General features: G+C 45.8%; 2 protein-coding genes across 11 annotated transcripts in view; one reads left to right on the forward strand and one right to left on the reverse strand.

Annotated features, from left to right (window-relative positions):
- The window catches only part of Foxn3 (forkhead box N3), a 375,166-nt gene that overhangs the window by 234,444 nt on the left and 113,510 nt on the right, over window positions 1-27,212 (forward strand). The window lies entirely within an intron of this gene.
- LOC121434463 (ferritin light chain 1-like) lies at window positions 16,170-16,889 on the reverse strand. The gene has a single exon (XM_041633443.1). It carries the CDS (start codon window positions 16,872-16,874, stop codon window positions 16,344-16,346), a length of 531 nt encoding a protein of 176 aa, XP_041489377.1. The 5' UTR covers window positions 16,875-16,889; the 3' UTR covers window positions 16,170-16,343.

Here is a 27,212-nt window from a genome sequence, read left to right on the forward strand (position 1 = left end):
TTTCACCCCATCTTCCAGTTGCTCTCTCACCCTACCCTGTAGACAACCGGGAAATAACAGTTTCAGTGATATAACAGCAAATATCTCAGCAAATAACAGTTTCAGTGATAGGTTGCTCCGCCTGAGCTGGTTGAAGTGATTCACGGGATCCAGCTCTGCTTTTGCCTCACTTTTAGTTTAAGAATCAAAATACCTGGGGTCACCAGAAAGGAGGCAGTGGGGGGAGGCTCATGGAGGTTGGGTGTGTGTCTTTTTTGGAGCTGAGTAAGATCTTTGAAGCTATAATGCAAAGCAGTTTCTGTGTATATAAAGATGCAACAGATTGGAGTCACCTACTGGTTTGAGGACTTTGGCTATTTCTTTTTTGGAGGTAGGAGGAGTGTTTCTAGTCAGGGTTTCTCTGTGTAGCTCTGGCTGTCCCGGAACTCGCTTTGTAGACCAGGCTGGTCTTGATTGAACTCAGAGATCCGCCTGTCTCTTCCTCCTGAGTGTTGGCATTAAAGGTGTGCGCCACCACCACCTGGCGACTTTGGCTATTCCTTATTGCAAGCGCTTCTTTGCTTTTGAGCCCTCCACTGTTACGTAAAGCCAGCCAGGTGTGTGCTTCCAGCCACCTTGTCAGAGCCTCTGTGGCAGTCAGAACTGTGGCCCCCAGATCTTCATCCTTAATCAAATACAAGGAACCTGCCTCTGGCTCTGCCAGTGGAAGTGTTTTCTGGTAGCTAAGGAGCTTCAGACGTAAGTTCTTATATTGAAATTCCTAGAGGTAAAAGGGGAGCAAAGAGGGCTAGTAGACACTCTGGATTGGGTCAGTTTGTCATGATAGTGACTTTGAACTCTTAGCCTGCCTGTTGGGGGTATTGGGTCATCCCTGGTCCTGTCTGCCTTAGCACTCTGGCCTTTGGAGCTAGAGCGTTCTCTAACCTGTTGTGTGTTATGGGACATTTAGAAGCATATGTGGTCTCCACCCATGAGATGCCAGTTGTACCCTTCAAGGTACAGTGATCAGAAGGGTGTGGGCAGTGGCTCGTGTGCCCAGGAAGACAAAGTCACCCCGATTGAGAGCCACTGGGAAACCTCACAGCCCTTCTTCATTCTGAGTTGTATTGAACACTTCATCAGTTGTTGTATTTAGGGAAAAAATAAAAGCAAAAGCCCTAGGGTTTTATCTCGAATTTAGTTTGTTTAATCCCCACTGCATTCATACAAAGTCAACTCTTTAGAGGGCACATACAGTATGGTTTGGGGGAACCAGCCTCCCCCCCGTGTCAGGATGATCCCTTTATCCTGTGCACAATGGTGGTCAGTCTTGTCTCCGTGGTGTGGTTTCTGGTTTGATCTCTATGCTGGAGCATTATATCATGGGGAGGGTTTGTGTCCCCTCTCCTGTCTTGATGGTGTGATTATGAGTTGAACAGTATCTGCTAGCTAGATGAATTCTGTACAACAACACCCCGTAGTACTGCCGACTTCTCTTCCCGCCTGATCCAGCCTCATGGTCACTTGATGTGGGGAAGCTATTTGTTTTCACTCCCCATGCTCTCTCTTCCATGTCTGAAAGAGGCTGAAGCCTGCCCTTCCTTTTAGGTGGTTGGCAACGGTACAACCAGATTGACCCATGATGCGCATGTGTTGGGATGTAGCATCAGTCACTTGATATTTTAGAATCCCTTATGGTGTGGCTACTTCCTCTACAGTCTTAGTGAAACCCCACGTGCCACCCTGTAAAAACCAAACCCTACCTCCCTCCTCCTAGGCTGGGCTAGCAGCGGTGTTTCTTTGTGCATCGGTCCTATGTTTCTGGAGCTCCAGCGAGCCGTTCTTTGTGCAGCTCCCTGAAGTATGTACATGACTAAACCAGGTTTCCTTTTGATCATCAAAGTGCTTACCCCGTTAGGAAGATGGACATGCAAATCTCAATCAGATCAACTGAACTGAGGTTAGTTTTCCTGGCTGTTTGGAGGTCTACAAAGCAGGGTGACATTGTAGAAGGTATTAACAGTTGTTTTGGGGGAACACTGCTGGAGATCAGAAACCTAGGTGTTTTATGTTGATGCTGGGCAAACTCAGGGCACTTCATCTCAGAACTCAGTTCCTTGCTTTGTAAACTTGGGTGGCTGGGCGGGGCCATCTCTACAGCCCCTTGGACTCTGGGAAACTATGCATGTACTACTGACAGCAAGCAAACTCACCATTTGTCAGGCTTGTGAGGAATTCAAAAGTGGCGTCCTTAATCACTTAGACAACCCTGAGTGATAGGCTCATTGGAATGTTAGCCCAGTAGTTGGGAGAAGTGAACCAAATGTCTTGCCCTCAAAACCTCCCTAGAGGTATTATCTGTGACAGACCCATCAATTCTACCATCTATAGTACTGCATCAACCCATTGGGTGAAAGTTAACAGGTTCTGCTCCACAAGCCAGGGGTAAGTTGACAGTATAGTGTGAACTTTGACCCCATACCTCTCGTTTCAATTTCATAAGTTATATTACAGCGTTCCAGGGCTGGTAATCCCAAAGATGGTCAGTATCCAAGCTCATTGCAGGGGTTTCTAGACAGGGGGCAAGACCTCCAGTTGTGAAGCGCACCATGTATGAAACGAGAGGGAAATATTCAGAGCACCCTTCTTTCTTTCCTCTTGCAACTGAGCTGCTGTTTGGGTTGTTTTGCATGTAGTTTCCCCTGCAAGACTACATCCTAAGAGCTAACTGCCTGTCGGATTCAACTTCTTGGTCCACCAGGACGATGCTTGTCATTGTAGACTTTCTTGTGACCCTCTGTATGCATGGGTTGTTTCTTTTCCAAGGGTGTCATTGTAGCGATAGTGATTGCGCTCAGCCACTGGAAAGCCTTCCATGGCTCTGGTCACACTGCCCACACATCATCTGTGTGTGTACTGAGTGTGCACGGAGTGTTATTGAAGGATTGTCATAAGTTGGAGACACTCAATGAGTAGATGCTGAATTGGATCCAATGCTCGTGGTTAAATATTTCATGGTTCTGCATTCTTCCTTCTTTGTGCCGTTGGCTGTGGGTTAGCGGATGAGCTGGAGTGTGTGTTTTGACTGACAGTACTAAGTGCTTGCTGGTTATCTGCACAGGCAGAGCTTTTTGTTGTTTTACAGCTCTGACTTTTTAAAAAAGCAATGTTTACTATTTCTGGCCATTATGTACACTAATATAAAATTTTAATTAGAGTCTTTCTTTTCAATTAATTATTATAGCCTTGTTTGTTTGCTCTCTCGACAGAGCTTACATTATGGGAACAAGCGAGATCAATTTTCTATCAGAGAATTCATTACTTTTGACTATAGTCCAGTGCGCTGCTGAGTGTGTATCTCACACTCTTGGTGACTTCCCCAGCAGCTGGAGGATTGTGGGACGTGACAAAGATGGGTATTCAGGGGGCCTTAGTGGGAGGAATTCTGATGACTGTCCTTCTTAGATCATTACATGAGTGAAGACAAAATCGTGTGATCCCAAACGTGGAAAACCCTGCGTCTTTTTTATCCCTCTGTTTGTTTGATGCTATCCAGACAGTTGAAAATAGTGTGAGCTGATAAAGATTTTACCGTTAGGGAAATCCGTTCCCTTTGACTGCATCTACTAAAGAAGGTGTATTGTTTCAGAAGGTAAGGGTCTGACGTCATACTCACCTCCAGGGTCCACACCGTACCTGGTAGCTGTTGAATGAGACGGCATGGCCTAAATAGCAAGTGTTGCTTTGTATCATTGGTAAGAATGTTTTCTGGATTAAAGATGGTCTGTGCCCATGCCTGTGGTGATTTTCCATGAGTAATGTTTTAGGTAAGGCTGGCTTCAGTGCCATATGGTACATGATAGGTGGGCGTGGTTGTTGAACAGGTGCAGCCATTACCTAGCACAGCTCTCATAGCACTCAAGGGCAGGGTGTAAACTAGAGTCACCCACAGAAGCTGGTGCAGAGCCGCCTGCCACTGTAACTAGCCATATGACGTTGGGATCTATAACGTCACCATACAAGGCCAGGAATGCCTGCCACCCAGTGAAGTGACAACTAATACGTCCTAGGTCAGTGATTCTCAACCTGTGGGTTATGTCATGACCCCTGTAGTGGTCACATCCGATATTCTATCTATCAGATCTTTATATAATGATTCATAATAGTAACAAAACTACAGTTATGAAGTAGCAGTGAAATGGTTTTTTTGTTTGAAGGTCACCACAACATGAGAAACTGTATTAAAGGGTCACAGTATCGGGAAGGTTGAGAACCACTGCCCTAGACCAAGGTAGTTCAATAAGTGGTTCTGTTTACAAGTGTTTTATGGTCTAGTTTAGCCGCACACAGTAACACAGACGCACAGACACACTTTGAGATATTTGCCACCAAATGTATATGTATGCTGAGGTCTCTTGATGTTCCCCTGTGCAGGGGCTATTGATAAATAGCCCAGCATCGTATGTAGTGTTTTCTCTGCATGGAATTAGAGATACCCTGTCACCTCCTGACTCTTCCTTCCTAAATGGCTCCTGGATGGCTCCCTTCCATCCCCCACCCCCATAGTGATGATTCACACCCATATCTTGTCTCTGCAGTGGTCTCTAAAGGACTTCGTTAAGCTGCATCTGAGGAGCCGTCAAGGGCAGTATGAGAAACTGAGCTACAAAACCCCTTCTGGAACATTCCAAGCTCCTCTAAACCAGGCCCAAGGTCATAGTATTTGTGAGGTGGAACTTGAACACTGGCAGCGTGGTCTTGCTGCATCTTATGTGTCCTCATCCGTGCCTGTATTTGTCCTCAGTCTGTCACGCTGGCCCTGGGGGTGTCTGCCTTCATCACTGTGCTTCCGCCCCCTTTTCAGGTCTTTGCTCAGGTTCACCTCCTCGTGAATACCTTCCTTGTCTGCCCCATCTAGAAGAGAGACCTTCTGACCCTCTCTCCTTTCTTCCCGTGGCCCCTCTTGGCATTTCTCTTTAGCTTCTGTTACCACACACATCTTATGTATTTCTTTTGTTGTGAGTTCCTTGACTGCGCAGGCTTTGTTTTGTTCAGGTCTGTGCTCTTGAGTGCATCCTTTGCTGCTGTATCTTGGCTTTAGAGTGGTACCTGGCCCATTGTTCCATAAAGTATCGCTCATTTTGACTGAATGAGCGAGGGACTTACTACACTCCCAGTGAGCATCCAGCTGATGCTCTGTCTGCTCCAATAGTTGCAGGTGGAGACTTCCATTCTGTGTTTGGGACTCCTGACTACCAGGCAACCCCTTCTTAGTCTGCTTTTGAATCTTACTGGGATACTCTTCATTTTTTGAGTTATACATATTGATCTCTTTTCTGGCCGTCCCGTGTCACCTCTTCCAGTTCAGAACACTAATACTGGATACGCCCCAGCATCTGTCCTGGCTCTCACACTGGTGGCCCCCTCTCCTCAGCAGAGTGAGGATGGAAACCATGCCTCTCTTCTCCCCATCCCACCTCCCCTTTAGGCTTGGCATTTATCGGAGAAGAGGCAGGACACCTTATTGCTAGGTGAATGAAGCCAGTTAATGCTATGGTTAGGCCCACTAGAGTATGTTGGAACCGTCTTACCCTGGAATTAAGTGTTTCTTTGGCACTGTGAGATCTTAGTTACTCAAGCTGTGAGATTGAAAGGCAAAATGCTTCCTGTTAATTATTAACAGTTGCCCCGTAAGAACAAAGTCATTATGGGGCCCTGAACCCTGGCAACGTGCCCCCTCCCAGCAGCAAACAATGCCACAGAGTGGGAGGAAAAGCAAAAGCCACTACAGGCCTGGTGCCCGCCAGACCTCAGATTACCCAAAGAGGATTGCAGTGTCAGGGCCAAAAGAGTAGGGAGTGGGTAAAAGGATTTGGAATGAGATTATAGCACCTAAAAGATCCTTGCTTTTGTTCAAGAAATAATTTAGTGTTTCTTGTCAGGACAGCGAGACAATCCAATGGAGGGCCTGGAGTGTAGATCAATGTCCTGTGGTTCTTCAGATACTGAAAAATAAGTTGATCCGTGATTGCACTTGTTGTTTCTTGTGGGGCGGGGGGAGAAGAAATGCAGGAATTGAGAGAAAGAAGCTCATAGCTGGCTCTGAACGAGTGAACTTGGACATGAGGTCTGTTGGGAGAGCACAGAGGTTTCTTTTTAAAGACTGTCTTGTTCGGTCAGTGTGTCTTCAAGCCAGAGTCTAGAAAGGGAGTGAGTAGTGTGACCAGAATACAGTTTCATTTTCATCTTGAGGTGAATCCATTTCCCTTGACCCTGATTCCTGCATGTCAGGCAGTTCATAAAAGCTCTGTGAAGGAGCCGGGCAGTGGTGGCGCACGCCTTTAATCCCAGCACTCGGGAGGCAGAGGCAGGCGGATCTCTGTGAGTTCGAGGCCAGCCTAGTCTACAAGAGCTAGTGCCAGGACAGGCTCCAAAGCTACAGAGAAACCCTGTCTCGAAAAAAACAAACAAACAAAAAAAAGCTATGTGAGGACAGTGTCTCGTGTATGTGTTCTTTTTTAAAAAAAAAAATTAGTTCTATGTGTGTGAGTGTTTGCCTGTATGTATGTATGTGAACCATGTGTGTGCCCGCAGAGGTCAGAAGATGGAATCAGAGCCCCTGTAACTGGAATTGTGAATGGTTGTGAGCCACCATGTGGGTGTGGGAACTGAACTCTGAGCGCTCTATAAGAGCAGCAAGTGCTTTTAACCAGTGAGCCATCTTTCCAGCCCTTAGAATTTATTTTAAAGATGTATTTTTAGTCACATGTACACGTGCATATGGGCGTGGTTTGGTTAAGTGCATATGAGTGCGGCCGCCTACAGAGATGGGGGCAGGGGCGTGTTACCCCCTGGAACTGAAGTTACAAGTATTTCTGAGCTGCCTGATGTGGGTGCTGGAAACCAGAACTCTGGTCCTCTGCCAGAGCTTCACTGCTGAGCAATCTTCCCATCATCCTTTGATGGGTTTCTACCTGCCGTAGCAGTTCACCCATTCTCTCAGGTCTCTTTGTGTGTAGTAGGTCCTGGAGGAATATCTTGTTTACTCTTAACCCTACATCTCAGTTATCATCTTCTTCCTTACGAGTGACTGCTCTGTGTGCCCCCCCCCCCGCCATTTTTTAAAATATTAGAGCAGGACTTCAGTTCTATCTTAAGAGGAGCCCCAAGAGGGATGTGTCTTACTGCTGACAGCAGTTGGATCAGATTCTTATATGATGGTTGTGTGTTAGTTAACTCACAGAAGTTATATGAAAACCCACTCAAAAAAACAACCAGGTTTAGAGGCTGGAGAGATGGCTCAGTAGTTAAAATGCGTGCTGTGCAATCATACAGACCAACATTTGGCTCTCAGCACTCACAAAACAAGGCAAGCATGCTATAAATGCCTATAATTTCAGCTCCAAGTGATCCAGCATGCTTTTCTGGCTTCCATGTGCATAGTCATGAGTGATGGAGGAAGGTCATTGGTTAAATAAAAAGAAACTGCTTGGCCCTCATTGGTTAGAAGATAGGTGGGAGGAGTAAGCGGAACAGAACGCTGGGAGGAAGAGGAAGTGAGCTCAGACTCCACAGCTCTCCTCTCGGGAGCAGACACCTCAGAGAGATGCCATGCTCCGCTCTCCTGGGCGGATGCGATAGCTCTGCTCTCTGGGACACATGTGATGAAGCTCCGACCCAGGATGGACATAGGCTAGAATCTCCCTGGTAAGCCACCTCGTGGGCTACAGCAGATTATTCGAAATGGGCTAGTCCAGGTGCGAGAGTTAGCCTAGAAGAGGCTAGATAGGAATGGGCCAAGCAGTGATTAAAAGAATACAGTTTGTGTGTTGTTATTTCGGGGCATAAGCTAGCCAGGCAACTGGGGTGCTGGGGACGCAGCCCCGCCGCCCCTATTTACTACACATGAGGACTGACATACAACATGTGTGCATACACTTGTAGATAGATACATGCACATAAAGGTGAATAGGTCTTTAGAAGAGGAATACCAGGTTTATTCCATTTGTTACATTGCATTACTGAGATCTCAGTACCCAACAGACACAACTAAGAAAGGAGAGAAGTTTCAGACTGTCATGGCGGGCAAGGATAGAGCAGTCTGAGGCAGTGGGAGGGTGTAGCAGGGGCTTCTTACATGATGGATGACTAGGACCCTCGATCACTAATAGTTCCTATAATAGGAACCAAGAATGGACATTACCTTTTGTTAGTGATTCACACTTCTGACAGCTGCTGTCACTTCCTAAAGGCTCCCCAGCTTTAGCAGCTGGGGTACAAACATTGCAAAATATGAGCCTTAGAGGGACATTTTAGGTTTAATGACACAAGAGGCCCCAGTTTGTGGGGAATCCTGAAGAACACATATGAGAGATTCCCCATGCCCTAAAGCCTTGGGATAATAGGTTTATTATAAACTTTACTACCAAATCTCTCAGTTGCCATGGATTTGTCTTCTGCTAATAGAGAGCGTCTGCTAAGTGATGGAGTGAGAACTGATGGAGGGGTCTTGACCATAGTGGTCACTTTCCGGTTGTGAGGATGTAAAAATGTACCTACCCTTGGGAGGCTCTAGAAGTTATTATTTTTAATATATTTCTGTTTGGAGGCTCTGTCTTGTTCCTTTCTCTTAAAAATCAGGACTGAGAAGATGACTCACAGTCCCCTGCTATACAAGTGCCAGGATCTGAATTTGAATTCCCAGCATCCATATAAAAAGCCAGCGGTGACTCTGTGTACCTACCCTAGTGTTGTTTGAGGGGCAGAGGCAGGAGGATTGCTGGGACTTTCTGGCTCCCTGCCGAGCCCCTGGTTTCCAGGAGAGCACAGGTAGAGCATCCCCTTCTAGTCTCCGCTCACCTCAGACACAAGAGCAACAAGGGAAGTAGCCCGTCTAAAAATGAAGTGACCTCTACCCTCCTCTTATCCGTTGCCTGGAAATGTTTTTTATTTGAAGATGGGGCTGCTTGAGTTTGAGTTAATTAAGGCTTTAATTGTGTTTGATTCTGGAGCAGACCTAATGTTGACTTATCTAAATAATGAATTGCAGATTGCCATCTTCCCAGGGATTCCTTTCCAGGATAGTGAGTAACTGGTAGCAACCTTAAAACCTGCTGGCCCTGCTCTGAGATGTATTTGTGTGTATGTTTGGTGATCTGTTTGGATATGTTAAAAGTGTGGACTGTCATCCCAACGTGACTAAGAACTGCTGTCAGTGGGTGAGTTGACACTTGTGTGTTGGACACAAGATGTCACCTTATAACACAAGCTCTAGCCACTTCTTGATCTTTGAAGCAGTATTATGTAGCAGCCTGAGGCAGTCCATCTTAGAGCTGGCCAGCTGGCCTTACAGGGTTGGCCCTGGGCTGGTAGCTGCAAACATGGCATATGGGGAGAGTTCCCCACCTTTCCAAAACCCTAAAGAGTGGCTGTCTGTGTCCACACTGTTGCACATGGAGCGTGGTTGATGGAAGCCGTTTGGAATTTTGATGTATATTCTGGTGGAGACGCCTGTGTGAGTTGCCTCCAGTATAACCTGTGGGCTCTGTGCATGACACACGTCTGTATAGGCGGTATCAACACCTTCGTGTGTTACCAGGATTTGTTGCTGGAAGGATAGAGCACTCTCTGTATGTTTCATGTAGAGAGGGCTCTTGGTAGATGGCACCGCAGTTAGTGGTGGACTTGACCTTATGGGCTTCTACATTGTCTGACTTTGATTTGTGACCTTTTGCTGTGAGCCCTGTGAGTCTTCCTAGTGACTTACTGAACCTGGAAACCCCTTAAATTCCCCAACCACTATATTTCAGGCCTGTTCTGCCTTTGAATTGTCTCTCCCTGACTCCCAGTATCCAGAGACACTGATCTGTTGATTTTGCACCGAAAGTGTCTCTGGAATCCAGGCTTCCTGTGACATTGTCTGTCCTGATTTTCCCCACCTTGCCTCTGGATTTACTGCAGTAGCCTGTTTTTAATTGACTCATTTTCCCTTCAGTCCACCTTAAAATCATTTTGTCTAAAACTGAACCACCAGAGAGCCCTGCTAGTGACATAAAACCCAGCTCTATCAGTTCAACAACCTTGTCTATGTTCAGCTCCATCTGGCAGCTGTATGACAGTGTGACAGGTTTGAATCTCAGCTCTGCTCACTATCTAGCACATTCTATTAGCTGTGTGTGTAACATCCTTCAGTCAGTACATTCTAATATTCTTAGCATGTGTGTCACATAGTGTTTCATGTCTCAGCATCAGCTGAGGTTATGTTTTGTAGTTACCCCTCTTTGGTGTTGTCCTCTGGGCTGTCAGCTTCTCACTGGCATTGTGACAGGGTATGACTCTTTAAGAATGAAGGAATGAATGGGAATGAATGAGAAACAGACAGTTGGTTAAGCATGGTTCACCTCATACAATGAACTTAATTGGTTTAGTTGTGAGGCTCTAAGGTATCCTAACTAATCAACAGTGCAAGAGATGCCTGGGTCAACTAGTATCAGGCTGAATAGAGGGACCTCTGAATGGTGTGGGAAAGAAGGTTGACCAGATGGCTGTATCAGAGTTTCCCAGCCCAGGCTTGTTGTCATCTTAGACACATAAAGAAAGGGTTAGGGAACTATCGGGATATGTTGTGCTGCTAAGAAACAATCATAGGCATGAAGTCTGCCCTCGGGACCTTTAGAGTCTATCCCTGCTGAAGCTAGCCTTTCTCTCCAGTGACATTTCAAGCTACGTAATGCCGAGCAGGCACTTTCAAGAGAACAACCACAGTGTAATGGCTTGTGAGCAACTCTCCAGGGTGTCTAGATTTCCTCCGGTTCCTGCACATGGAAGGAAACACAGCTCTGTTCTAGAACTAACTCAGACTGCTGAGGCAGCGGGTAGGACTTCAGGGAGAATTACCAAGTCTTATATTCCTTAGGCAATAGGAAGGCTTAGGACGGCTGCTGTTGGTAGAAAGTGACTGTGCCATTTGCCACATGCAGGCAGCCTTGTCCAAGGAGTTTCGTTAGTAATGCTTACAGGCTTTTGCTGTTTAATATTTAAACAGTAGATAGATGCCCACTAAAACCTCCGCACGAAACCTCCCACTAAAACCTCTATCTTGAGAATTGCAGTCTTGGGACCATGCTTTTGGGGCATGTTTTTATGAGATAGAACAGTATATTAGTTATCATCTCCTGCATAACAAACACCACAAATTAAGTAATTTACCCTTTGTTTGGTGTGCTGGTAGGCTGGCCTAGGCTCAGCTGGAACGTGTATTATTGGTCTCTGTGATATTTGACTGGGCTCACTTGTGTACTTAGGGTTCTTTGTGTGTGGGGGAGGTAACTGGAGCCTCTCCAAGGGATCCAAAATCTTTTGAAAAACTACCTCAAGCTTATTTGCAAGGTAGCATAGGAATTTCCACTAGGGAATAAACAAGCCCTAATATTTAAGGATATCCAGTTTCGGTGTTGTATTTGCTCATATGCCATTGGCTAAAATAAGTCTTCAGGCCAAGCTAGACTCCATGTTGGTATATACCCAGGAGAGTATAGAGGTGGGAGCCTGGTTCAGGTAGTCCATTGCTGCAGTGAATTACAAGCTCATCTAGAGTCTTGCCAGAAACCAAGTTGGCAGGATAATGGCAGTCCCCCTTCACTGTTGTCACTGTTGTCCCTCAGACTGCAAGTTCAGAGCCATGGTCTGCCTGGGCCCCTTTAGTACTGCTTCCCTTCTACCTCAGAGAATGATAGGAACCCTTAGTCCCCAAGGGGCCACCAGATGAATGTGCCCGGATCAACACAGATCTTGTGCTGATGGTTGAAGAGGAGCTCCGAGCTGTAGCCCACACGAAGCGTTGTGACAAAGTGACATCTCCAGTCCCCCGCAGTTTTCTGAGCCTGTCTAAGTCTGGGCTACGTCTTCACTCCATTCTCGAACGTATCTCAGTTCTCCGAGGCCAACAGTTCTGGATCTGCCAGTTGTTTGTCCTCCTAACTGTGTGTGGAAAGCTGTGTCCAGTTGATATGCAGACAGCAGCAGCATACAGCAGAGCCGTGGCGCACAACTGGGGAAGGAGGAGATACAGAGAAATCTGGGGCCCGGTTCTCCAGTTGGGTCTGCTTCTTGTTAGTGTTGACATTTGGCAGGTAAAGAGGTCGAGTGGATGGACTAGATAACATCTGACTTGTAGTAGCTATAGTCTATGTATTGGGGGAATGCTGATGTTAAATATCTTTGGCATCTTACTGTGCTGCCTCATTAGAATTATTGTCTTGGGCCCTACCAAGAGACCGGATTGAGGGAAAAGCATCGTACTTAGGTGATATTTAATTAGAGAGCCTACAATGAGTAGGTGGGGAAGGAGTCAGAAGAGTGAAAAGCTAGTCTGTGAGGCTTAGGATAAGGCCAGGCATTGGGCGAGCCATGTTTATCATCCCCTCCTTATTTGACAAAGCCAGGTGATGGGGTTGGAGTGGGATGGGTTGGTATCAAGTCCATTAAGGGAAATGAGATGGCCAGGCAGGCTCCCAAATGTGGTTTCCCCAGGGGACTGTTGGGGGGGTGGCGTCTCACCCAAGTAGAGAGGAAGAATCAAATTGGAGCAAGAAAGAAATTTTGTCTTTTAGCCTGAGATGATGGCTGTTTCAGGTGGACCACATGTCCTTGCCATGGTACTTAGAAGTCCCTCATTGTGGTGCGGTGACAGGCTCCAGGTGACTACAGCGTCACCAAGTATGAGATGCTGCAGAAACTCTCAGTCCTTGTCTTTGTGTGGGTTGTGTGTATCTGAGGCTTGGCATAGAATCAGGGCAGTCCCACAGCATCCTGTTCACCGTGGGTCTATCTTACCAGGTACATGGGATCCAGGAACTGACCTTCTGGCTACCATGTGTCCCCTATTTTTTTTTTTTTTGTATTGCCCAGTACTTTTTAAGAACCTAAGAATGGTTATTGAATGAACAAATTAAGAAAATTTAGTCAGAGATCTGTCTGAGTGTATAACTTGGTTGTAGAGTACTTACTTACCTAGTGTAGGAAAGAATCTAGGTCCAGCCCGCAGTTATGGGAGAAAGAGATTTAGAAGGTCTGGGCAAGGATTTATGTTTAAGCATCTTCTCTTGGTAGTTTTTGTGGAGTTAACCTGGGCCACAGAGCAGTGACTGTTGAGTTATTTTGTTGAAGCTCAAGGATTTTGTTTTATAAAAAGGAATGAGTTGAGAAACCCAGACCCACTTATTATTAAAAACAAGTACCCCTGGCCTGCCCCTGCCTCCAACCCCAAGCACTAAGGTACTGAGTTTTTGACCCTAATATAGCCAGGCACTGTACTTCTAATGTCCCAGAATTAAAATAGATTCCCCAAATGGTCTGATCGGTAAGTTAGTGTACACCGTGTTAGCAGATTTCATTGCTTTGAGAAATATCTGAAGGATATACCCATGAGGATAAATGGTTACTGATTATTTTGATATATCCAGTCCCAGAACTTGGGAGGTAGACATAAGGAGGTCCTGAGTTCAAGGCCAGCATGGACCACTACATAGGAAAACATAATGGAGGTTCTTCTCATGGCTTCAGAAGTCCTGTCCATGATAGTTGATTCTGCTGTTTCTGGGCCATGGTCAGGCCAAATATCACACCAAGGGTTTGGTCCGGCATATCTGCTTACCCCATAGCCAGGACCTGGAGAGGAAAGGTCAGAAAAAGGCAGGGGTAAGATAAGTTTTCTCTTTTGAGGTAAGCCCCCAGTGATCTACTTCCTCCAGCTAGCCCCCGCCTCCTGAAGTTTCCATCATCTCTCAAAAGAATGCCGTTAGCTAAGGACCAGGTAGTTAACACGTGAGTCTTTGGGAGACATACTGGAATGGTCAAACGGAAGAACTCTAAAGCTACCCCCATTTCCATGTTGTTTAACATTGCAGAAGAAAATCTATTAATATCTTCTTATTTTTAAATTGTGGTCAAATAACATATAATAGAATGTGCTATAGTCACTTGTGATGATGATGATTATGATGATGATTATTTTGAGATCAAGTGTCAGATCTCAGCCCGAGTTGGTGTGAGACTCTCTCCAAAGCAGACACTCATAACCTTTATCCACCGGCTTTTCCCTTTCAAGTGTGGGGATCACGGTGGACACTACCATGTCTGGCTATCTTGGCCATCTGTGCCATGTATGGATCTTTCATGTTCAGTGTATTTACAGTATTTATTGTTGACCTTAATCTCCAGAACCTTCCCACTTTTCAAAACTGATGCCATCTAGTTGAGGTAGCCGCCATTCCGTTTTCTACTTCTGTGACTTTGACCCCAGCAGGCCCCTCGTTGGATCAGAAAGTGCTTGCTCTCTCATGCCTGGTTTCTTTCACTTGCTGTCCCTGAGATCTGTCCATGAGATCCGCTGTCCACTTGCTGTGGCTGAGATCTGACCATGCTGTAGCAGCCAGGTGTCAAAATGTCCTGCGCTCTCAAGGCTGATGCTTCATTGTGTGTGTGTTCCGCTTATTTGGTGAGGAACACTTCCTTGGGCTGCTCCTGGCTCCAGATAATAGTGCTACTAGGGACATGGGTTGTCTCATTGCTGTGAAGAAACTCCGTGACCAAGGCTACTTACATTTAACTAAAGGCATTTAACTGAGGACTTGCTTACAGTTTCAAAGAATTAGCAATACACCTGCTTGCATGGTGCGGAGAAGTAGCTGAGAGTTTAACATCCTGATGTGGGGGTGGAGGGGATGGGACAGACACACACGTGGGCTTTTGAAACCTCAAGCCTGCCCCTAGCAACACTCTTCCTAATTCTTCCCAAACAGTTTCACTAACTGGTGATCAGCTATTCAAACATATAGACCTATGGGGGCCCTTCTTGTTCAAACCAGCACTTGGGTGTTAGAGCACCTTTTGTTTTTGAGGCAGGCTCTCTTTAAGTACCCAGGTTGACCTTGGACTTGCAGCCTTCCTGCCTCAGTCTGCTGGAGTATTGGGAATGCAGGCCTTTGTTACCACACCCAGTTTGGACTACTTATTGACAGGTTCCTGTGTCTACACAGATTTGTTCATGCATTTGATTATATTGTAGATGGTGCTTTTGTCGTGTGACTATTTCCCTCAGCACCATGCCATACGCGTCTTCTCTCACCCACTAATATTAATATGCAAGATGCTTTTTTTTTTTTGCACCATGTTTGACGTCCCCTTGTGTAGTTCCAGGTTGCTCCTCATTTCTTGATAATATAGCTGTGCCGTAGTAAACATGCCGAGACTTAGACTTTGGCACCATCGCCTGATTAAAAAAAGAATCATTACAGTTGGATCTGGGGGTGGATTTTCTAGGAGCAGAGCCTGAGTGGAATTTGCATGTGGGGGATTTGCGGAGGGAGCACTGGGGGGGCAGGGAGGAGGGGGGAACCCCGCAGATAAGGAGAGACCAAGCAAAGAAGGCCTTAAGTCAAGCCTTGGCCTGACTGGAGTATAATCACACCTTCACGTTCTCCCTTGGAAGCAGGAGGCCAAGCTTTCACACTGTCAATCCTTTATCTCAGAGCTCCAGGTCTCTCAGAATCTTCAGCGGAGAGCACTTTGGTAGAAAGCTGGTGACGTGAGCAGCTAGCCCACAGGGCAGCCGAGGGGCAGACTGTGGGCCCTGGTACTGAGCATCCTGGCACATAGCTGCCGCAGGTGCTAGTAACATACGTGATCCTGACTTTCAGCTCCGTGCTGTACTAAGTATGTAAATGAAATGTTAACAGTCTTGTGGTCCAGAAGTTGGTGTCTCTGTTGTGCAGGTGAAATAGAAAAGCAAGGGGAACGGTGAGACACAGCCTTTGGTGGACTTTAAAGCCTGGGTTCATTATGAACAAGCTATAGAAGAGAAACATTAATTCTTAAAGCTGAACTAGAGGGCCACAGTTTCGGGTGTGCATGTGTATGTGCATGCATGTGTGCTCTCTACCGTCCACCAGATCTAGTCAGTCTCAGGTATCTTGTTAATTTAGTTGGTGGGGGCCGTTGAGACTCGCTGCTTCCCTGTCATCTTTGCTGGGACTGAGAACCTTCCTCGAGTTTACTGGTCATTATTAATCTTTCACCCTCTCGATAGTCTTTTCCATAAGGGTGTGAATTGCCTGGATGTTGTCACAGTGTAAACTCTGCACCTGTAGTCTGACTGCTTTACACCAAGGCCTCTTGCTGTTTTCTTTTTCTTTTTTTTTTTTTTTTTGCTGCTTCAAAAGGCTTTATTTTTACTTGGTCCAAAACTTGAGAGGGGCTCCAGGGCGTTACAAAGCTGCCTAGTGGCTTCTTGAGAGGTTAGGGTGAAGGTCCTGAGGCGGGCTGGTGCAGAGCAGAGGTGGGAGCCCCTCGGAAGGAGAGGCCTTCTAGTCATGCTTGAGAGTGAGCCGCTCAAAGAGGTACTCGCCCAGAGATGCCTGGGGCCCAGTAGCCAACCTGCGGAGGTTGGTCAGGTGGTTGCCCATCTTCTTGATGACCTTCACCTCCTTATCCAGGAAGTGGTTTTCAAGGAAGTCACAGAGATGAGGATCTGTGTGGGCAGAGCCCAGGGAATGAAGATCCAAGAGGGCCTGGTTCAAGTTCTTCTCCAAGGCCAGGGCAGCTTCCATGGCCTCCTGAGTTTTACCCCATTCATCTTGAGATGGCTTCTGCACATCCTGAAAGAGTGCATGGCCTCCGCGATCGTTCTGCAAGTTGAGGAGACGCTCGGCACCCTCGCGCTTCTCCTCGGCCAATTCGCGGAAAAAGTGGCCTACACCCTCCAGAGCCACGTCATCCCGGTCAAAATAGTAGCCCAGGGAGAGGTAGGTGTAGGAGGCCCGCAGGTGCAGGTTGACCAGGCGGTTCACGGCAGCCTCTACTTCGGTGGAATAATTCTGACGAATCTGGGAGGTCATGGTTGAGACGCAGTCTGGAGCTACCCGCAAAGAGATGGTTTTAGCTGGTCCTGGGAGCTGAAGGCGGCGAGGTGATGGTCCCAGAGGCTGCGGCTGCAGATGAGGAGCGGTGGAAGCTAACAAAGGGAGGCCCCGGGTCTGTTCCGTCCAAACACTGTTGAAGCAAGACACAGATCCACGGGATCTCCGAAGGCTGCTCCCTCTTGCTGTTTTCAACTAGGTTTAAACTGCATACCCACAGGAAACCATCTCCAGACCCATCCCCACCCCTCCCGGCTCATGTGTGACTCCTTCCTTCCCAGGCTTAAACCAGTTAGTGAAGCTTTTTAATTCCTTTTCCATTACCTAAAGCATAGATTGTGTCATGAAATCTGCACACACTCACACATATGCCCACATACACCACAATGCACATGTGTACACACACACACACACACTTTTCTTTTTTTAATTAAATAAAATTTTAATTTGCCACCAGTATCACCTATGTGATGCCTGGGATTTTGGTCTTCCCTGCTTCTGTCCTGTGTAGGAAGGGCTGTGGTGAGTTCCAGGACAGATGGAACATGCTAGAGGACTTCCAGAAGCACAGAATTGGGGTTCTAGAGCATTGATCCACAAGGGCTATATAGCAGTCCCAACCCACTCACATGGGAAAGACTCAGTGAAATGGAGTGGCCTGTAAGGGGTGATGGAGTAGGGGACTCAAACCTGGTTTTGAAGTTTGGATTCTTCTGTAAAAGAAGCATATACATATCATACATACCATAAAGAAAATAGTAGCAAGCAGGGTTTATATATTCATCAATGACATTTCTCTCTCTCTCTCTCTCTCTCTCTCTCTCTCTCTCTCTCTCACACACACACACACACACAAAAAAAAAAAAAAAACCAGTTATAGCTAGGGAACAGGTATCCAGAAATCACTCAGGTTCCCGTGACCCCCTCAGGGCGTTCAGATACCTGCCCTTGTGTGTCTGTCTTCACCATTGGTCTCCGTAAAGCCAGCCTCTCTGCTTTCACCCAGCTTCCTTCCCACTTCCTTCAGCCTGTTCATGCACACATCCTTTTCCAATCCTGACTGCCTTATGGCCTCCCAGTGGTCTCTGCTTGCTCTGCTTCTTCTTCAGACTCATGGGAGATGATTGGTCTTCAGCGTTACCTGGTAGGCGGACTCATTCACACACCCACTGTAATTAATTCCATATTCTTCTCAGCCCTGAAAACAGCACGCATGTTTTGATTGTAACCATCAGAATTACTTGCATTTAAAGACTGGTGTAGATTTACATAGATGATCTGAGGAGCCCCCCCAGATTGTTCCGTTCATAACAGCAGCGAGGAGAGAGACAGTTGAAGCAAAAACAGTTTGAATTTGTGTGTGTGGAGGTGGAGAGAGGATTGAGTTAGCTGAAAGGAGATGGGTTCCAAGTCATGACTATGAAATTTAATAGTAATGACATTAGCATTCCGCGGGGACTGTTTTCTGGGAATTCTGGTAGCGCAGTCACTGAATAATCCATTCTCAGAGCAGCCCAGACCTGAGGCCTCACAGTGGCAAATGGGTTATTTGCTTTGTTTCAGTTGTTATGTTTAAAGTTCATCGAAAATCAATTTCTGTCTCCAAGACCTGGCACTTCCCCTCACTGTAGGCTTCTGCAGGCTTTTTCTGTAAAGGGAAAAATAGTAAATATTTAGCACAAAATTAACACATATATAAATAAATAAGCTTGTTGTATTCTAATAAAGTATTATTTCTGGATACTGAAAATTTAACCTTGTGTAATCTGCAAATACCATTAAATAATGTTTTTTTTTTGTTTTTTTTTTTCGAGACAGGGTTTCTCTGTGGCTTTGGAGCCTGTCCTGGAACTAGCTCTCTAGACCAGGCTGGTCTCGAACTCACAGAGATCCGCCTACCTCTGCCTCCCGAGTGCTGGGATTAAAGGCGTGCGCCACCATCGCCTGGGTAATGTTTTGTTTTTTTAATCCACACGCCGAATCACTGTAAACCATCCTTACCTCCTAAACTGTATAAGGTGTGACTATTGACAGGGGTTTCTGTCCCACCCTGGTCCCACAGTCATAAAGTCTCAAAGAAATCACACAGAGGTCTACATTAATTATAAACTGATTGGCCTAGTAGCTCAGGCTTCTTATCAACTCTTATAACTTATATTAGCCCATAATATTTGTCTGTGCTAGCCATGTGGCTTGGTATCTTTTGGCAAGGCAGTCACATCTTGCTTGTTCTGTGTCTGGGTGACCACTGCAGACTGAAACTTCCCTTTTTCCAGAATTCTCCTTGCCCCGCCTCTACTTCCTGCCTGGCTACTGGCCAGTCAGCATTCATTTAAAATACAAGTGACAGGGTACAGACCATTGTCCCACAGCACTTTTCACCCCCCCCTCCCGCTTTTAAAAGAACTCTGAATTGAATCTTCTTTGTTTAGTTTTTCTACTGACCATTATCTATAATTTCTAACCAACATTCTAAACAAAGGCAAACATCCATAATCCATTTTTTAGGAATGTGGGCATAGTTTTCCAGGCTACTTCCTGCTAATTGGGGGTGCTGATAATCTTATGGGACCTAAAGAAAATTTAGAATTATAATCAAGTCCTTTCTGGTATATTCTGTGAGGCTTGATCATCTCAGGCAGCAGTCTTTGGACTCTTCTGGATGTAGAACTCAGAAATCTGGGCCATTCCTCCTATTGGAGATTTCTCAGGGGTCTTCCTTGGTCAAACCTGACTTTTCTTAACACAGAATAAACCCATAGCCTCTCATTTCCTGTGGAAACAAAAGCAAAACCTCTTCTCCAAAGTAATATAGCTATTGACATCAATTTTGAAGTCAAGGTATTTTCAAAATACCTATTTTGGATTAATTTAGCAGCATTTATAAGCAAATGTCTTTACCAGCTTTTGCTCCTTCCTTAGCCATCAAACAATTTAAAGAAAACACACTAACATACAGTATCCAGACTCTCTGTGTAGTTTTCATCTTTACTTGGCTTTATTTTAAACTCTTTCTTTTACTAATTTTTGGCTTTTTGAGACAGGATTTCTCTGTGTATCTTTGGCTGTCCTGGAACTCACTCTGTAGACCAGGTTGTCCTTGAACTCACAGAGATCTGCCTGCCTCTGCCTCCCAAGTGTTGGGATTAAAGGTGTGTACCACCACACCCAACTACTCTTTTTCTCTTTTAAGGACTTTATCCTTTCTTTTTCTCCCAAGCCTACATATAGTTTTAAACACACTACAAACCATTTAGAGGTTTTCTTTGCCTTTGAATCTATCTTTACTGTATATATCTCTTTTTCTGACCACATGATTCTTTAATTTGCTAAGTGATATAGCTAGGATTAAAATTGTGGTTTTGACGAATGGATCCAACCCATTCCTTAACTTTTTTTCTGAAGAGTCTAGCCCTAGCCTCATTGCAGAGGTATTGGCGGGAGCCATGTTTATTGTCACAACTCTATGGCATTGCATGGTTCCTGCTACCACCAAAAAGTATGCAGTCAGCTTTTCATCAACACCATTTAAGTATTTTGTGGCAGGACCTCTTAAAAGAACTGCAAGGTTTTGCAGCTAAAACTGAGTTAGGAAGCCTCTCTTAAATGAGAGCACTTGAGAAAGTGCTGCTATCAAGAAGCCATGCTTAACTCTATTCTTTTCTATCTAGAATAACTTCCCAAACTCTCTCAGGCTTTTAAGTGGATTTGGTCAGCCCCATGTTGGGTGCCAGATGATGGTGGAAGATACAAAATAATCCCACACTAGTTCAGAATTACATATAATAAAAAGTTATTTATTTAGGGGAGACTCACAGATCACTGTCTTAGATCACAGTCCTCTGCACAAGCAGGGAACAGGAACAGAGTCTAGCAGCTGGAGGTGAGAGCCAGAAGCAAGAGAGTGAGCACAGGCTTTACAGCTGCATTTATAGTATAAGAGACCATGGCCACGTGGGCTGGAATCTTAAAGGCTATTGGATGAAGGAGTGGAAGGAGCTCCCACAGCAGTATAACTCAGTAGTTTACCAGCTTGAACATGAATAGTCCCCACCCCAATTTGGAGGGACCACCATATATTTGCATGGGAAAAGGAGCTGGACTCAGTGTGTGTGCACACACATGCACACAGTCTTCTCAACTCCCCTCATGGGGATAAAGTAGGTTCTCTAGACCAAGCATGCAGAGAAAGAGAGACTCTGCTCATAAAGCTGCTGAGATTTGTAAGAATCATGAAAATGGTAGTACTGGCTCCCGGTTTCTCTGTGAGTACCGTCAGGCCTTGCATTTTTTGGCTTCCATGTCCTCACATTTGTCCACCTAGGGACCCAAAACTATCTGGGAAGGGGGTATCTATCCAGGATGCATCCTGAAGATGTACAGACCTTTTCTCTTGTCATTACTTCCATTTATTATGGTATGGTGATTGTTTCCATAGTGTTCGCACTGTATTTGATAACCCAGAGGTGACCACATCTGTGCATTGACTATGCCGTCTTGTTTAAGGGATGCTAAGCACCTGTGAGTTTTAGTGAGTGATCTCGGAACAGGAACCCAGACATACCCAGGGTGACTGTATACATTTCAAAAGCTTGGGTCTCTCAGGTTCTTTTTTTCTTACCTTGATTCTTAGAAAAACAGACAAAACGTTTCTACGGAAGCACAGGTGCAGGGCTAGAGGTGGCTCAGCAGTTGAGCACTTGCTGCTCTTTCAGGGGACCTGACTCTGGTTCCCATGACTCATATTCGGGTTGTTCACAACCACCTCAAACTCCAGCTCCAAGGAACTGATGCCCTCTTCTAGCTCCCTCAAGCACCTACACACTTATGTACGTACTAACGTGGACATACACACACATACACAGACAGTTTTAAAAATACAGATGCATGGTTTGTTTAGTATAATATTTGTAGGAGTCAGGTAGTCACAGAATTTCCTAGGTGTCTAAACTGTTCTGTTGCAGCCCGTGATCATGATCCAAAGGCAAATCCACATCGTTGATCTATTTAATATGAATCAGTTTTTCCAGGATTCTCCATCCCAAATTCTTAACAAACATAAAAATTTAAATATTTGTCCATTTTGGAATTAGTCTAGATCTAGCAGTGGCCCTTCCTGGGAGGAAGCTTGCTTGACTGTTGCCAGGCAACAACTCCCTGGTGGTGGCTGCCAGCAAGCTGTTGGCAGTAAGTGTAAATTTTTTGACTTGTTAACAAAAATTTAGTGTTAAAAATGCAGTAGTGTATCAGGTGCACGCTGCTGTTCAAATGTCTATACCATTGGTGATTACTTCCACACTCACACAACCATGTTGATACTAAGAGTATGCTAGCCAGCCTGCTCACCCATGTGCTCATGTTGTCTGCTGATAGTCATAAGGGTCATGGTGGGCACTGCTGTATACAGGTGCTGTTTCCACAAGATTACTTCTGATAAACTGAGGTTTTTGTTAAGTTATAGTGTGATGTGTGTTTTACTTACTGTTCTATTACTGTGAAGAGGTACCGTGATCAAGGCAACTTACCAAAGAAAGCATTTAATTGAGGGTTTACAGTTTCAGAGGATTCATCTATAACCATGATGTTGGGAAGCATAGTAGCAGGCAGACAGGCATGGTTCTATAGCTGTGGCTGAGAGCTTATATTTTATCCTCAAGCAGAATGTGGGGGCGGGGGAGGAGGGAGGAAGAGAGAGAGACAGGGAGGGAGGGAGGGAGGGAGAGAGAGAGAGAGAGCTAGGTAGGAATGTCATGGACTTTTAAATGGCAAAGCTCCTTGCACCCCAATGATGTACCTCCTCCAGCAAGGCCACAACTTCTAATCCTTCCAAAACAGTTCCATCCATCAACTGGAAACCAAACATTCAAATATATGAGCCTACGGAGTCATTCTATTCAAACTACCGCACCATATATGCTAACTAGCAGTTCATATCTTAAGTGTGTTGCCCAGGTTTATAAATAGGGCCCACCCCTGGGGTGAGTAAGTGTGATAAAGTGTCACCAAGGGACAAGTCCTATTGCAGGCAGGCAGGCCGCTTGTTCCTCCCCTCTTTGGCTCAGCCAGACTAGGACAGAACATCATGGAACAAAATTCTTATTTCCTAGGCAAATATGATATGAGTCATCTTGTATACGCATAGAATTAAGAAGAAAAACATACTCTTTACTTGGTAGGTGCTCTAAGAAACTGCACTGTTGCCAGGTGGTGGTGGCGGCACATCCTTTTAATCCCAGCTCTTGGGAGGCAGAGGCAGGCAGATCTTTGTGAGTTCAAGGCCAGCCTGTTCTACAGACGCTCCAAAGGATAGGCTCCAAAAAGCTACAGAGAAACCCTCAAAAAAAGAAAGGAAGAAACTATACTGTCTTCCAGACTTGTCCCTGGATGGCTGTCAGCATTTTTTTTCTCTCAATTACATGTATCGAGAGGACACTTGGGGCCCCATAGAGCATCAGACACTTCAGATTATACATTGTCTAGGTGGTCCTCTTCTTGCAGTTTGGGAGGTGCCAGTGCTCATGCCTTACAGAAGGTCAAGGGAAGGCAGCAGGTGGACAGCCTCCGCTCCTGGAGCCTCCTCTCTGATTCTCTAACTGCTTTTGCTTCAGTTGGAACCCCCTTCGCAGAAGACACCCAGAGTCTTCTAATTGTTCAGTGCTTACATATGAGGCAGCAGATGAGTGGCCAAAAGGATGAATGGGGTTATTGTTGTTGCTTGAGTTTCTATAAACAGCTTTTGGTTGCTTTTAATAGGATTTTTAAAGAACCCGGTACCCCTATTTACAGTCTTTTATGGAATCACTTTTTGTCACCTCTGCTAGCCTTCTCTCAGGCAGTCAGAAATCTCAGCTCTCAGGAACTGTCCCCGGGATCTTCATGACAGCTGTGCTCACAGCTGAGGTTCTCAGTCTGGCTTCAAACAGAAGAGACGGACATGACGGTAGTTAAGGCTGCAGACCCGGCACTGTGACTCCGTCCCATCGTGGTTTTTGTTCGTGTTTTGTCTTTTGCGTTTTGCTGTAGGTATACAACTCCTTCAGCATGTTCACAGCTGCCCGTCTTTCAAGGTTGAACCAGCTCAGACTAAAATGGGATCCGCTTTCAGGTTCTGCTCAAGTTTCCATGCAACAGCATCAGGGCTATTTTTAGTGGGGTGACCACCAGGAAGAGCTGAAAACAGCTGCATTCAGCAGCCGCCAGTGAGAGGGGGGGGGGGAGAGGAGAGCACATGGCTTGAGCCTGTTGATGTGGGAGACAAAGGGGTGTGGGAATCTGTTCTTCAGAGTTAGGTAGGCACCCCGTGTTCAGAGCCCTTGAACCTTTGCGGCAACGGCTCTGTTAATTTAGTGCTTGACTGCCCTGGCCGAGTCTAGCCGGATGCCGTGCTACAAGCAGATGGCAAGACCGTCCGTCAGAGTGCCCATTCTGAAAGACAGCAGCTCCTTCTCACTCAGAAGCAGCTACCAGACTTTCGATGTGTTTGAGTCATTACTTCAGGTTTCTTTTCCTTTCTGTAGATGACAAGAGTCAATGGATATGGGAACTGGGAGGTGTGTGTGTGTGTGTGTGTGTCTGTCTGTCTGTCTTTCTGTCTGTCGTCTGTCCTGAGTCCCTTACTAGCTATTCATTCCTGTTTGACACTTTTAAGTGACTTCATCATTTTGAACAAAGTGAACTTAGCAATAAAAAGAGGGTTTTGATAACAGGTCTGTACACCTCATAGAACTAGTTAGCTTTCTTTTTATGTATTTATTATTTCTTCTTTGGTTTTTGAGGCAGGATCTTTACATAGTCCTGGCTTTCCTGGGACTTACTATGTAGACCAGGCTGACCTCAAACTCACAGAGATCTGCGTAAGGAGAGCTGAGGTAAAAGGATGCACCACACCTGGCCTCCCTCCCTCCCTCCCTCCCTCCTTCTTCCTTTCAGAGGCATTTGCTATACACCTGCACCTGCCAGCAACTTGGAATGCTTTTGATGTGTATAAAGACAGAATCTACTTTGTACACGGTGTGGAGAAAAGGAGACAGCCTGGAGGGGCAGCATTTTCTAGACTGTACCGAGTTTGCATAAAGGCTGAAGAAGGAAGCTGTTCTGGAATGGGGTAGCTGCCTAGAGCATTTGCTTGTACCTGGGAGACCCCCTGTAGCTTGGTACCCTAAGAGTAAAAGAGCACCAAGTGAGGGTGACAGAGGGGGGAAGTAGAGCAGGTGAGGAGCTAAGCAACTTGGAAGTGACACAGATCACAGGGAGCCAGGGGCCAGTGCTTTTTGTCACGTGTTAGACTGGACTACATAAAAAGTGAAGACATTGCTAAGTGCGTGCATCCTTGCATAAACCTGTGTAAAGTTCAACAGTTTCATGCAATTAAATAGTGTCTTCCCTGGGAAAGCTAAGGCCAGTGGAGCGGTCCTCAAACTGAGGGGCATATGACTCCTTTGGACACTGCCCATGATGAAAGCAGAAGTGGGGAGAAGTGGGTGGAGAGGGAGGGAGGGAGGGCCGGCCACACCCTGCAGGATCACTCACATCAGGGGACACTTGACAAGAAGGACACATTGCACAGGTGGTTAGTAGACTTGAGGTAGAGTCTACTCAACCTGTGCCCAGATGCAGGCTGTGAAAGGAGGCCACAGGAAGCTAAGGTTTTCCTGGATGTGTTGAAGGCTTTAATTATATGGACTTTGATGCCACAGGAATTAGGCAGTTCTGTGGGCAAAATAACTTCAATGTTCTGCACACAGTAGAGTAACTGTGATTGACAACAATTAATTGTATGCTTCAAAATAGTAGGGAGAATTTCGACTGTTCCCTGCACAAAGAAATGATAGTGTATGAGGTGATAGATATGCCAATTACCTGGATATAATCTTTGCATGTTGTATTTACACATATAAAAAAGCATATGTATTACAGTTATTATATATTAATTGAAAGACAGTCGATCAAAATTAAGGAAGCCGAGTAGAATGTCCAAACCACAGTTTTATTCACACCTAGGAGGAAATGTCTGGGAAAATGTCTATTGTAGAGTTCAACCCATGACCTCTTAAACCCCTGGACATAAGCCAAGCTATAGGCAGGTGCCCTTCCACTAGACTTTGCATAGAGCCCTCTCTCTCTGTAACTCAGATAGATTGGACAGACTTTGAAGTTACTATCCTCCTGCCTCAGAATTCCAAACCTGTGGCCCCCAAGGCTTAGTTACCATCCTCCTGCCTCAGAATTCTAAGCCCATGCCCCCAAGGCTCAGCTGACTTGACTTTTTTGAATGTTAGTTTTGAGTTTTCTAATGCCATGGAAAAGTAGCAATATCGACCTCTCGCTTTTTCCTCAGGAGGGACATGATGATTCTCTGTGTTTCCTGGGAGAGTGTAATGTGGGTAGGACTGAGGTACACAGAGTCTTGACCTCACCCCGTGTAACGTTGGATGGGGACCAGTGACTTGGAGTCCTCAGGCCTGTTTCCATTTGTTTCCCTCTGCTAAACACCTGGTGTGGGAGTAAGAGGCACACCTGAGGCATCTGGGGGAAGAGTCACAATTGAACCACTTGTGAGAGTGGCCTGTGAGGAAACAGCCAGAGAGAGAACAGCTGGAGAGGGAAGACAAAAGAGGGAGGCAGCTATGGATGTGCAATGGGAGGTATCCAGACAAAGGCAGGTGCCAGTCACAAGTGTTACGCTGGCAGACATCAGAGACTACTTTTGGGGAATTTAAAATAGCTTCGTCCCGCTTTCAAGCCAGCTTATAAGGAAGTCTGCTAAGCCGTGGAGATGAGCCTCTGCGTCTGGTCCTCAGGAATCCACTCTGCAGAGCCTGGACTCTCTCCCCTTGACAAAGACACATTTAGACAGGTCTCCTGCTGTGCCACCAACTTCCCTCAAATCAGCATTTTAATTTTCCTTTTATCTTTGGTGGGGTGTGGAGTAGGAGTGACTTCCAAAGGAAGAATAGGTTATTTTCTCATCTGACTGGTGTCCAGTATCATGCGGAACACCCAGGGGTGTGCCCATGACCAAAACACAGATGAGGTATTAGAGCTCTGGTCTCCTCAGGACTCTGCAGATAGATGATAGTGGCTTCTGATGACAAAGTCACTTCTTCCGAGGGACACATAAAGTTGTGACACTAATAGTCACATCCAGCATGTCATTGCTTCAAAGTGGTGCTAATGTCAAATCATAGACAGCGCTTCTTAGTTCTAGGACTGGCTCAAGGACTTAGAAAACCCATTGCGGTCAATTAGGGGTGTAACTGTTTGGAGTCTAAAGCCTTTGGCTCTGTCGTTCCCCCGCCCCACCCTCACCACCATACA

The sequence above is a fragment of the Microtus oregoni genome, unplaced genomic scaffold, assembly GCF_018167655.1.
Source record: "Microtus oregoni isolate MIOR12 unplaced genomic scaffold, Mior012 000043F_ref0000047, whole genome shotgun sequence".
In the NCBI taxonomy this organism is placed as follows: domain Eukaryota; kingdom Metazoa; phylum Chordata; class Mammalia; order Rodentia; family Cricetidae; genus Microtus; species Microtus oregoni.